Source organism: Etheostoma cragini, chromosome 5, assembly GCF_013103735.1.
Source record: "Etheostoma cragini isolate CJK2018 chromosome 5, CSU_Ecrag_1.0, whole genome shotgun sequence".
NCBI lineage: Eukaryota > Metazoa > Chordata > Actinopteri > Perciformes > Percidae > Etheostoma > Etheostoma cragini.
In genome coordinates, this window is record NC_048411.1 from 25,712,826 (window position 1) to 25,726,707 (window position 13,882).

At 37.3% G+C, this 13,882-nt stretch overlaps 1 protein-coding gene across 5 annotated transcripts in view; it reads right to left on the reverse strand.

Moving 5' to 3' along the window:
* The window catches only part of LOC117945398 (protein unc-13 homolog B-like), a 156,678-nt gene that overhangs the window by 132,451 nt on the left and 10,345 nt on the right, over positions 1-13,882 (reverse strand). For all 5 annotated transcript variants that reach the window (XM_034872867.1, XM_034872864.1, XM_034872866.1 and 2 more), the window contains exon 2: positions 5,204-5,233. In XM_034872867.1, coding sequence (XP_034728758.1) covers positions 5,204-5,233 — 30 coding nt within the window. The remainder of the gene's footprint in view (positions 1-5,203; positions 5,234-13,882) is intronic.

The window sequence follows — 13,882 nt, forward strand, 5'->3', positions numbered from 1 at the left end:
CAAACTAGTTTCCCTCGGATTAAATCCCCACTTCCTAAACCTGTAATCCAGAGATTTGCAAGTATGGTAAGTAGTCTTATGACCAAGAAGCAGATATCATCTGATATCTGCAATGAGTTCCATCTCTCAAATCAGAGAGAAGTAGTCCATTAGATGAGCTGCTAGCATTGCTGTGGAATGGATCACCTTCCACATGAACATCTTCAGTGGCGGTGAATCTATCAGTGAAGGTGAATTACAATAAATATTCTGGCACAGATCTCTTCCCTTTAAATTGCAATAGACTGTAAATGACAGACAGTCATTTACAGTCACACCAGTATGACGGTTATCCAGTGTGCTGCATCTCTATAAGCACCATTTTGCCCACAAATAGGCTGAAAAAACTATCAATAATGCAAACAACTTAACATTTTTTGAGAAATATGGTCATTTTGGATATTACTTGATGTCTACTAAGGGTTGGTCGACCAAAAAAAAAAAAAGTACATATAGTGAGTATATATAGTGCATAGTGTATGACTTGCTTCTAGTGATGCTTAAAGCTGACACTGCTTTCCTGAAATTATTTCTTTAGTACAACGTTTTTAAATGTAACTTTTTACATCTCACATTGTGAAATGTAACTTTTTGCATCTCATGTTGTTAGCAGTTATCTCAATGTACCATTGTTGCTTGAGAATTTGACAATTGTTTAAATTTGACCTGCTTGTGGTACTAGATGAAAAATGTAGGGATTTAACAATTCTATGGAGACCATGAATGTCTTTTGCAGGAATGTGCACAGGTACGGGCTATTGTTGCCCGGCCAACTGCTTGTTTGCCCTGATTGGCTTAGCTGCCCCTCTGGTGAAAGAGACTAACTCAACATTTCTTTCTTTCTTTCTTTTTTTATGTGTTTGCTGTTGTGGCTGCATTATTACAATACTGTGACAATCATTACTAAAGCTAAATCAAATTAAATCGCTATATCATCCAGTCATGCCCTCAGCGATGCCCTCTGCCCCCAGTCACGTGACTTTGTTTATATTCTCACACACATAGAGCAGTGAAAATGAAAGAGTAAAAGCCAAGCCCTTCTGCCTTCACAGGAGTTTAAAAAAGTTATGGAGATTATGAAAAAATGGCCAGTGAATAGTAACCCAAAAAATCATTTAGGGGAGGTTCAGAGTAGTAAATGGCTGGTTGTGTTGGGTGAAATTGTGTGTGGATTTATTGTCATTTTGTATGTTATTGTATCTGTTTTGGTTTCCTTTTTTGTTCCCACAAAAGTTCCACTGAGCTCTCCACTGGTCAGAGTGTAGTTGCACTCTCCAGATGTTAGTGTTTCTATGGCTGCCCTGTACCTGTCCCTGGGCAGTTTTTCTTGCTAAACCCATGTTTGAATCTCTTTTTTGGTCATATACTTGGATGTTCCCAGTAGATATGTCACAAAAGAGAAAAACAGCTGAGAAGATATCTTTCAAACAGTTCCTCTTCGGGGATGAAGCGTCAAGAATTCAGCAGCCAAGCAAAAGTGAAACTGTGTCTTCCCATCCACCTTTTCTTTTCTAGAAATAGACTTGAGCTTTGAATTATGTGCAGTTTCAGCTTCGTTTGCATCACATCACGCAGCATTGCCTTATATTAAGGGAAAATGCTACGTTATCAACCAAAGCAACGGCAGCCTATGTTGCAGGAGCAGGCTAATGTAGTTACATTAGGTACGTTACGTGAGTACGTGTTCTGTAGAGAAGAGATGCTCAGGCATGTGATGGTTTGGGCTCTTGAATCATGCTAGGTTATACGTTGTTTCCAGTCAATGTGTAACATGAGTTTTCAACCAACAATCAGATATGGCGTTAGTGAACGTGAAAGTCCCCTTATTTTGTTAAAAGATGATATAGTCATGTCCTAATTGGTTAATGTCATGAACTTTACATGGAAAAAAAATGTATTGCCAAATGACGACTGAAGAAGAGAGAGAAAGAGCTAAAAGGAGCTGCTAAAAGATCCGCAACAACTGCCAGCAGACTATCTGTGAGAGAAGCATTAGATGTTATTATTCATTTAATGTGAAGTTGGCCTATTTTATCAGAAGCATTTTCTTTAAGTTAGTGTAGGCTAATTCATTCATTTAACTCATTAAAACAAAGTTTTCATTTATTAATAAATGCACAGTAAATTGTGTCTGTTTCGTGTACAGCATTGTGAATTAGTTAATATTTTATGTTTGTCAAAAGCTCCAGTTCGCAGAGAGTAAAATACTTTGACTAACTGTAGTCATGTCGTAACATACTGTAAACTGTATACTGTAGATTTTAGCAATAGCCCCTCCAAATGTCTGAGCACGTCCCTGGCCTGTACCAAACAACATGGGAATGCAAAGCTTTGGACCAACAGACCAGAACAGTACTTGACATCAGCATCTCTAGAGCCACAGGTCAAGGCTAAAAACAGAATAATGTGCCTTAAATCTAATAAAGAGACCTACATACCAGGCAACATCTCTCAGGGGGCTGTTCACCTGTGGGGTTTCAGGAGGGCTTTGGGACAACTGCTAGCTCCCCCAGGCAAAGAATCTACTGCTTTTTACTGTTTCGATAAATCAGATCATGTTTCCAAAACTGGGGCATTAGAGTGGGACAAACTCTACTAGTTATGTCTGACCTAAGACTAATAATCATGTCAGATGACAGATATGCATTCAGGGTATAATCTCTATCATCCACTTGACTGGGTGTTACAGCCCTGAGGGACTAGGTGTGTTATTTTAGGTCAAAAAAAGAAATTTTCAGACAAAGACTTCCATTCCCTCCAGTGTTTGTCAGGCGATTTACAATATATTGAATCAAGTAGCTATATATTAGCTCAAGGCCCACTTTTCTCTATATTCGTCTTAAACTACTGCTACTCCATCAAATAGTTTCAAGATACAAGGAAGAGACCAGTTTCCTTTTACAGTCAACTGAATAATTTGTTTGGGATTATACAGTAATTTAGTTAAACTGAGTAAAATTTAAAGGGAGGCATCTCTACTGCACAGTTGCTCTGACTGTACGGTAGCAACATCATTACTCATGTCCTGTTCTATGAACCCAGGGGAGGCCAATCAAATCTCTTTCTTCCGCTCTTAAAATCTGCTCTGTGATCAGAGGCCAGAGGCAGCCAATGACATATCATCTCCTGTATCTGGAGTCTGTCTCTGTCTCCTAAAAACATTGAGGGATTTGTCTCCATCTTCTCCTTTATGCCGGGATGACAGATTGTCTTTTCAGGCTAGCAGGTGGCCCTTTGTATATGATGATCTATTGATTTTCTTCTCTCCTCCTCTGGCTTAACTATTTATTCTCCCACTCGTTGCTGTTGTTCTCCCCTCATCATCGCCTGGAGAGAAAATGGGACAAACAGCTGCCGACAACAAAGTGATGAAAAAAAGTAAAGAAAGGTGGACGGGAAGACGCAGTTTTCACTTTTGCATTGCTGCTGAATTGTTGACCCTTCATCCCCGAAGAGGAACTGTTTGAAAAATCTTCTCAGCTGTTGTTCTCTTTTGTGACATATCTACTGGGGACATCCAGGTACATGACCAAAGAGAGATTCAAACATGGGTTTAGCAAGAAAAACTGCCCAGGGACAGGTACAGGGCAGCCATAGAACACTAACATCTGGAGAGTGCAACTACACTCTGACCAGTGGAGAGCTCAGTGGAACTTTTGTGAGACATCAATACCTTGCTCAAAGGAAGCTCAGTTAAATATCCATATGCAAAGTTCCTCATATCTAAAGGCCAATATAGGTAATGGTTGTGGTGTAAAATAACCAACAAAAATAACCAACAAACCAATGAATCACAGTCTCCGGTGTGCATGTCAGACACGCTTTGTACCCAACTGTCCACTCTGACCTTCTCCTTTAGAGCTTTTGCATCACTTTAACAACTAAACGCTATTTTCACCTTTACTTCTTTGGACAACATTCATCATTTGAAAATCCATGTTGCATGCGTGATTTGGGGTGTTAATTTGCGTCTCTGGTGCTTCCACAAACATACAAACGTAGAGAAAAACCCATCCATGTTGTTGTGAGTGAAATACGGCTTTCTCCATGTATTCTGCCTTCAGTCACTGGGTGAGCTGGTCAAAATCGACAGGGCTATCTACATCATTAGCCGAAACATTCGGTGTGTGCTAACCACTTTAGCTAATACCACATCAACTGTTTCTCCAATCTCTCTCCACAACTCTTCCCCTCAGAATGAATTGTAATAACTTTGGTGATCCTTCCCATCATCAGGTCAAACTTTTACTATGTCCAATACTTTGGTTACCTGCAAAACTAATGACATTCCCAGCAGCCTCAACTGCACTTTGTATTTAGTGTTAATTAGCCATTATTAGCTTGTCAACACACTATACTAAGATGGTGAACAACGTAAACCGTATACTGTACATGCCAAAAGCATGGCTGTAGACACTCTTGTTCAGGTATTATTTAGGTATTGGTACTAAACCTCAGGCACTAATGGGGAAGTCACAGCTTTGAAAAAGAAATGAGAACTTAGAGAAACTTGTTAATTGTGCTCAGAGGCGATTTCTTTAAGACCGCAAGGGAAGCTAAAATGTCTAAAAAGTAATGGTCCAATATGTAAAATGTCAGTGCTTTGAAACTAGATAGTCATGAGATTAATGCTGTGATTATGTCCCACCCACGGAGGCTCAGCGTCTTACTTAATTTAAAATTAGAAAGCAGGACAGATCAACACCTACAAATAATATATTAACACCAAAGATTGATTTAGTGCTCTCTTGGTATGACAAAGTTAGCTAGCTGATTGGAAGGGCTGTGACAAAGAAAATGTACTGCTGGACATGCCTCTTGATTTATATAATTGTTATATAATATAATTTTATTATAATATAATAAATATATGGACAATTGTTATGATGTAGGCCGAAAAGGAGCTTTACACTCTTTGAAAGACCAGCAGCCGCCACTGCTTGTGCTACAGTGTGTTTGTAAATATATTTTACATTCTGAATGAAGAAACTGAAAAATGATCCCACATTACACTAATTGGAATTTGTATAGTCTTAAGGTCACTGCTCCTCCCAGCTCTAGCCACAGATAAATTAGACTGTTAATGAGAAAAATGACACACTCCTGTCCCTCCTATTATGCCGACCACACATGTTCAAACATCAACATATATTCAGCACTGTACCTGGTGGCCCGTGTAGTTGCGCTTTCTTCACTGAAAGACAAAATGAGAAAACATAGATTAGTCATTGATTTTGGATTCTTTCTTACTTGTCTTTCTGCATTGTTTTTCTTGTATCATTCTTCTCCATTATTTAATTGTTTTGGGGGGTAGGATGGTTTTGAACTTCCTAGGATTGCTTTTTTAACCTGCACAAATGCTGCTTCTTCATTTTTGTCTTTTCTTGCATGTGTGTTGTCTGTGCTTTAAAGCTAACTTAACTGATGTATGGTAGAAGATCTCAAATGCTTTATGTAAGACACACAATATATAATTTTTCCTTTTTGGTAAAACATAAAACAATTGCATAAAAAGAACTGCATTAAACATCTGCCTTACTGTATTTGTGTTCAGAGACCAATACCTAGATAAATGGAGAACAAATAGCATGTACAATTTCATTATTGTATCAAATGGAAAACTGGAAATTTACCGCAATCTTATGACTGTAAAAATATGTATATGTATAAAAAATATGACGTCCAAGCGCTCGCTGAATGCATTAGCATTCTGTATCAAACGTGATTTTAATAGGCCAGTAAACAATTATCCTTAATGAAGAAAATTCAATTTGGAATTGTTGTAAACAAGTAGACATCAACAGCACATGCTGCTTCACTTTAGAGAAAAACCTCTATTAGAAAAGATTTGTTTGGGTTGATTGTGCTACTTGATAAGCCCATTATTAAAATATGAAACCATGTGTCTGTATTGGCACTGGCTAGTGTAGGTAGACAGATATATTCTTTGCAAATTTAACAAGCAACAAGGAAACGAGTCTGCTAAAAAGAGTCGGTTAATGTTTTATACTTTGTGTGGACGGATACTTTCTTATTATCCATTTGTAACAAACAGTGAACCAAAATTATTTCAGTAACAGTATGTTTTGTACCCAAGGCCACTTCATTACAGTGTTTATGGCAACAACACGTCACCTCTTACTGCACACACTAATGAATTGTAAATTAACTTCCTTTAGATAACAGGGTAAATATCCATTGAAGTTCCAAAAATTATTTTACATAGTGACACTGAATGTAATTTCTTTGTGTAATCAGCGGTGGAAGAAGTATTTAGATCCTTTACCTTAGTAAAACTACTAATAATACTTACACAGTAGAAAAATTCCGTTACAAGTAAAAGTCCTACATTGAAAATGCAATACTCATTGCAGAAGAATTCTCACATTTTAGAAAATGGTAGTGATTCAAATCGTTCTGTGTCTAATCGTCAAATAATTCCACCTGGACTTGTAGGCTGTTATATTGTTTGGTTTAATTAATAATCAAACATATTTCATAAAATACATGTGTTTTGTGTTCAAAAATCTTAATTGAAAAGTAACTAGTAACTAAAGCTGATTAATGTAGTGGAGTAAAAGTACAATATATCTCTCTGAATGCAGTATGTAGAAAGTGGCATGAAAAGAAAAGACTTAAGTAAAGTGCATGTAGCTTACATTTGTACTTAATTACAGTATTCTGAGTAAATGTACTGTAGCCTACTTAGTAACATTCCACCAATGTGTGTAATGCAAAATGGTCGCTAACACTGCTCACACTAACCCACAGAATTATGCTAATGCCAACTGAATTATGCTAATGCCAACTGCTAATGCTAACGCTTATAGTTTTAGCATATTTCTGCCACTTATTTTGGTCCTCCTTCTTTATAAAGAATGTATGGTTGATTGTTTTGTATAAAACCTTAAATGTCTAGCAAACAAAACTCAAAAAAGCAGACTGTACACTAACTAGCACCAAATAGTAGACAAAGTTAGCAATTAAGCTAGGTGGTAAAGAGCAGCATCATAGCAGGTTAAAAGCAGTTGGTTGAGACAACAATAGAGATAAAAAAGGAGTGCATTATAAACTTACACTCTTAGATGGATGGAAGCACAACTCTAAATATATAAAAATGTTGCTCTTTGTCTGTTCTGTTACTTCTTTGCTAACACGTTAGCCATAGCTACCAGCACTATTACACCGAATTTGTTTATCTCTGCCATCCAGTGGTCACTTCAAAATCCCAGCAGACATCAAAACTTAAAGGTGTAACCAATAACACCAGTGATTGCTGCATTGCACTGCAATTATAGCTTGAACAGTCCCCTAGTTAATGGTGTTAAAGCCACCTGTGTTTTCATTGATGGTTTGTGAATCTGATTTATTTGGAAGAGATGAAGATACAAAAGTGTGTTCAGGTTAGCAGGAGCTTTTTTAAATCAATTAAAAGTAAAATAGATGTTTAACAATAAAAAAAGGTAGGCTAAACAAAGCCAACATGTAGGTCAAATTTGAAACATCAAGACTATCTTGCTCAATCTAGGAGATTGCGACAAATACTTTATATTTTACTATATATTATATTTTGTGGCATATGCTATATGTATGTGTATAATTGGCTTTGTTTAGCCAGCCTTTTTTCTTTATTGTGTTACAGTACATTTCATATATTTATTTAGTCACTAATGTCTTATCTTAAAGCAGGACAGTTTTGTGTCTCTGGCAGTTTGAGCAAAATTTTACTTTTGAATTTGCACACAAGAAACTAATTGAAATGAGTTCTTGACAGTTTGTATCATATACTTTCCAATAGGAAAACCTTTTTTTACAGAACATATAATTAGGGCTGGCTATTGTTCATCTTCAATACCGGTTCCTAAACAAGACTAATTTTAATTTAATACAAAAAAAGAAGAAATTGCAACATTACACATTACGGCAAAAATCGTTTTATTTATTTCTTAGCTCTAAGTGAGCTGTCTCTGTGCATAACGTTGTATTTCCTGCCTGCTTCTATGTGTAACGTTAGACAGCCAATCAGCTGCATTATTAGATCTTAGTAAAACCAAGCTGTATGCTCATTGGCTCACTGACGCTAATGACATTACCCCTTAGGCATTGAAATTGGGAGGCAATACTTTAGAGGCAATTTAGTGAATAAAAAGTATTGAATGTAGTACCCAGCACTACATATCACGCAGAAAAAGTCATAGTGTTATATTTTATTTTTGTTCATTATTCATTCAAATGATCAGCAACTGACTGATAACATGATCATTATTTAGCTCTTTCTTCTTTTACTTTTTATTTTCTAGGTGTTCATTTCTAGAATTGGTTGACAATGTAATGCATTGTACAGAACATATAATATTGGTAAATATGATTTAATAAAAAAGGTATTTATTAAGGAAAGAAGCCTTCTGAGCACCTTTATATTAGCATATTGTTGCATAATTGGTACACAATCCACATGGAAAAGATCTATTTTTATCCCTGCTCGAAAATGTAAAATATCAGCCGACATATTGACAATAAGTGAATTTTTCCTCTCTAAAATGGGTATTGTATCAATCTCAAAAAGCCCATATCGGTCGGGGCTCAACTCCAAAATGAAATCAATTTACATATTGTGGGAGACGTAAATATATTTTTGGCCTCTAAATGGGGACATGACAAAGAAAAAAAGGTTTTGAAACCATTGATATAACTAATTTGTTTTAAGATGGCATTGTAGTTGGAGAGAGAACACACTAGTTCTGTGTCTCAGATACTGCAAAGTGGACAAAAAATAAGGATTTTTTGAAAATGAGGAATCTTTAAAAAAAAAAATTAAAACAACAGCTGTGAGATCTGAAACAATGCAGCACAGGAGTCTCGAAATGCCAAAGTGTCTTGAAATGCCAATGTGTGAGTCACTGATGCAATTAAGAATTACTTTTTGCCACCTGGAGATGTGTTCATGTCATTTAGTATGCAGCTCTATACAAGTCTAATTCTTTTTTAAGATAATTCAGTAATTTACCTTAGGTTTAAATGCATATTCTCACTAAGGAAGATCAATACGCTCATTCAATCATAGCCCAAAAGTGTGAGATGTGATAAGAAAGCGAGAGAGAAGAGAGAGCAAGAGAGAGAGAGAGAGAGAGAGAGACAGAGAGAGAGAGACAGAGATTTTTAACAGGTCATTTGTCTTAGGCTGTCGGCACAGCTAGCCTTGTGTGTCACTTGTGCCAGCTTGGCGGAGTTGAGGCTCACAGAAAGCCCAGTGGCCTCGTTGGTCTAGAGCCAATCAGGCTCTGACAATACCTGTGTGAATGGCCTGACACTGGGAAAGAGACTCCCAATGATGCTACATAAAAAGTCACAGAGAGAGGGGAAAAAGATGGAGAATATATATATATATATATATATATATATATATATATATATATATATATATATATATATATATATGTATATATATATATATATATGTGCCTGTTATGCAACACTTAGAATGTAGGTGAAAAAATGTACATAACATTACATCTCTCATTTAGCTAATGCTTTTTCCCAAAGCGACTTACGATTGCTATATGTCAGTGGTCATACGCCTCTGGAGCAACTAGGGGTTAAGTGTCTGGCTTGGGAAACAAAGTGTGGGAATAGAACCCAGATTTCCCACACCAAAGGCATGTGGCATATACACTGGTCCATTACCACCACCATAACCAACAGGAAATGTACAACTCAAAGTTTGGACACACTTTACTTTTCACTTGAATGAAAAAGTGTGTCCAAACTTTGGACTGTTACTGTAGAAATATATACAAAATTTAAAAGAAAAATTGGTGTATCCCAAATGAAAGACATGATTAAAAATAGTCTTTTTGTAACACCAAAGGAGTAGCCTTACCCTCATTAGTGGTATTCATCTGTTTAAATGATTTAAACCTATTAAAAGCACCAGAAAACAGACAATTACATCTACACTGTTAAAATGTTTACACCTAAATTTACAATGCTTGCCACACCCATAAAATCACCTAAACTAACAAAAAAACGTTATCCAAAACCAGCAAAACCAGCAAAGCACTACACCAGAGAGACCTACCCACTTCACTTGACAATTGATTAAAAGTCCTTTGTGAACTGTATGAAATGCAGCATTAAAGTTGTGTGATCCGGGCAGGAAAACATTAATTTGGTGACAGGGGTAAAAAACATGGTTTAGTCCTGTAAGATTCTATATATTATCGCACATTTATTTTTATTTTGTCCAGTGTATAACCATTTTATTCACTGTTTCAATGTTTTGTTAAATGTCAAGGACTGTTTGAAATCCCCTCACAAGCCTGTCCGGAGTACTTACCGTGAGACAGACTAAGTGGATAGACATGCTACATTAATACCTGATAGTTCCCCAGGGAAGAGCTGTGTAAGGACACTGATCTGTTTGAGGCTACTGACTGTTTGTAAGGGCAAATGGACAGTTAACATTTGTTTTTGCTTAAAGAGATATTTAGCAGATTTAAATCTAGCTCTGTGTCATGGCAGTGTGTTGAGATGAACGTTGCACAGAGATCTACTCGGAGTATGGTGAAATCCTTCATGACTACCCATACAAAGATGACACATAGCTGGATTATAATTGGCAAAGTAAAGTCAGACTTTAAGGAAAATCCCGGAGGCTGGTGGGGATATGGTGGCTAGCTTAAATTTTTGTGGAGTTTGTTTTACAAGCCTCTAGAGTGGATTTCTTTTTTCTCTTTTTTTTATATCAGCAGGACAATCTTATTTAAATTGACTATATGTAACTTTTTAATGTTTCTGAAACTATGTAATTTTTGATGTGACAATCATAAATGAGCATGACATGTAACAGCAAATGCGACTGCTAATGAAAAGGACGCTATTTTTATATAGTTTTTAGCCCGGGTCCGATTTTTCCCGCTTGGTCACAAAATGATTTATTGCAGGTAGACGGCCCTACAGAGCATACATTCTGATGGATCAAAGATTTCTGCTGAACACCAAAGCCTGTATTATTGTATCCAGCCAGGTAAAGGGTAACAGGATGTTTCTTTATATAGGCCTAACTGTATTTTAATTTTTTTTTAGAAGTTATCTCCTGTAGTTTTGGCTGATAATGGGGTAGGGCTATCACAGAAAAGAAGGACATTAAATAAACAACAACTAAAAGCTAAAAAGGAATGTGAAAGACAAAGCGCAAAATCTGAGTTACAATCGGTCAGGCTTGCAACAGATGGAAACAACTGTAAATGGTCCAAGACTCACCTGTGGACTGTGTCCTGCACCTTTTTTCAACTTTTTACCTATACTTTTGTCCGGTTATTGTTGCATTTTTCTTAAATTATTCTGTACATGTTACATGTGAGTTTACTTGTAATAAAATGTGCTTTATTAATAAAATTGCCTTTCCCTGGTAATGTTGCAACAATCACATTAACGATTACATTTAAATTTGATGTACTGTTTTAGCAGCAAAATTGTACAAGACAAAAACATGTCCTGTACAAATATTAGATCAAATGCAAGAATATTTGACTTATTTCACAAATAAATGTGACAGGTTTCAGTTATTCTATTACAGAAAATAATACAAAGGTCAGTGTCACATTTCCGGGCTTGCAGAGGTCAGCATCCCTCTGCGAGCCTGATCATAGGTGGTAAAGCAGGCCACATATCAGACACGTGTCCGCCGGAGTGATTGAATGAGAGGATGCGTGCTGCTGGTGCCCGAGCGTTCAGCTGGTGGGATAATCTCTCCGATCTAATGCCTTAAGCAGGGCTGAAATCTACCAGACCCTGCTGTATTGTACTGTGGATGAATAACAAGGAGAAAGGGCGACGTGGTAAGCCAAAACACTTTTTGACTTGCATTAAAAGCAGCAAACCTTTGACCTGGTAGAGCAGCCAAAGCTTTTTTGGAGTGCTTTATAAAGTGAAGATATTGAGGAAAGCAATGGTGGCTGATTGGGGAAAACAACAGACTGATGTTCACGTGATGAGTAGTGGATTGGATTAAACCTGCTGATGGACAACTATACTGTATGCAAATTACTAGCTCATACTCTGATCTTTAATGCTTGTGTTACAACTACAATTATCTTTATTCACGCTTCCAGCTGAAATTAAGGTTATTTTCCTTTAGAATATACTGGGCTGTATCATTGGATGATTTTTTCAGGTTTTAATGATTTAATAAAAACAATTTGGACACAATTTCAATATTAGACACACAGGTAACGTTAACAGAGGGGTAACGTCATGAATGGCCACTTTTCTGACTCGGGTGCCTTGGTCTGTTAAGTGATGACTGGGCTGGCTAGCTGGCTGAGTGTTGATGTGTCCCCAGGCCGGGGCTGTAATGAAAGGGATGGGTGCTAGCTGGCTGGGGGCTGACTGTAGATGTGTCCCCGGGCCGGGGCTGTAATGATAGGGGATGGGTGCTAGCTGGCTGGGGGCTGACTGTAGATGTGTCCCCGGGCCGGGGCTGTAATGATAGGGGATGAGGGCTAGCTGGCTGGGGGCTGACTGTAGATGTGTCACCGGGCCGGGGCTGTAATGATAGGGGATGGGTGCTAGCTGGCTGGGGGCTGACTGAAGATGTGTCCCCAGGCCGGGGCTGTTCTCAGCTCTCATCCCGATTGAAGCCTTGCAGTGCTGGGAGAATGAGAACAGCGGTTACATTATTTTAGTGGTACAAAAGAACCTTTGGTGTTGGATCGATCGACATTGAAATCAATCAATATCAATAAATAAGGCCTCTGTTGGATAACTGTTTTGCAAAGTGGAATGTAATCAATGACAAAACAATGCCATGTGGCAGAAAAAAAGTTGTATTACGTTTACTGATTATAACTCTCTCCGCCTCCTGGGTTTGGTGTATCGTTACAGCTCTAGTACCTACGATGCGGGTTTAACACAGAAGCATGAATCACGCTTTACACACAGCCTACTTGTTTTTTCAAAGAGGAAGTGGAGACCTTTTTCCTCACTTGTATATTGTTTTAATAACAATTCGGTTTTATTGCAACTTTGGTGTTACTTTTGTCTAGACAAGTTGTTTACAAGTGTATCTAGATTATCTAAACCCCTTTATTTGGAGGTACAACTGAAAGTTGTTAAAAAAAAATGAATAACCCCTCATTGCACAGGAAGACAACGACATGCACAGCAGATCAAATCTGATCCAGAAAGTCTGTCTGTAAGTTCTAATGAATATTTAGAAAAGACAATTGGGTTAATAATTTTACTATTTGGCTTCTTCCAAATAACTTCCAATCTTTACCACCTGATCTGATCATATGGCTGACTATATCAGACATTTCTTTTAGCGATGTTACCACATACAGTATCAGCAGATAACTTGTCGGGTATAATATAAGATTAATGGTAGGTATAATGGCCTAACCTACACAAATTAAACATGCTATATAGCCTAAGTAAGTAGTATCCTTTAAGTAAAAAAAACGTGTTTTTTAACCAAAACTGAGAATTCACTACTATTAACCATGACAAGTTAGTGTAAGGATTCCAAAAACTACATCAACAGTTAATGCATCCACATTAAAATTCTACACAAGGCTAACAGCCATCAATAGAAAATGTTATTTTAGCCTGACTTTGAAGAAATAATCACAGTTGACTAATAGTATTACAAAGCCATAATGATTACATGTCATTTCCACTTCTTTTCATTATATTGAAGCTCTGACTGGGACCACTTAATAGCTGCTCTGGTGGCTCTGGTCTGATCTCTTCAAAGTGACGTTTGAAAGTGCGGCTTTGAAGCTCAAGGGTGGAAATAACCTCTCAGTGGTGAATTAGAGATGTTTTTGAGCCTCTGATGCTT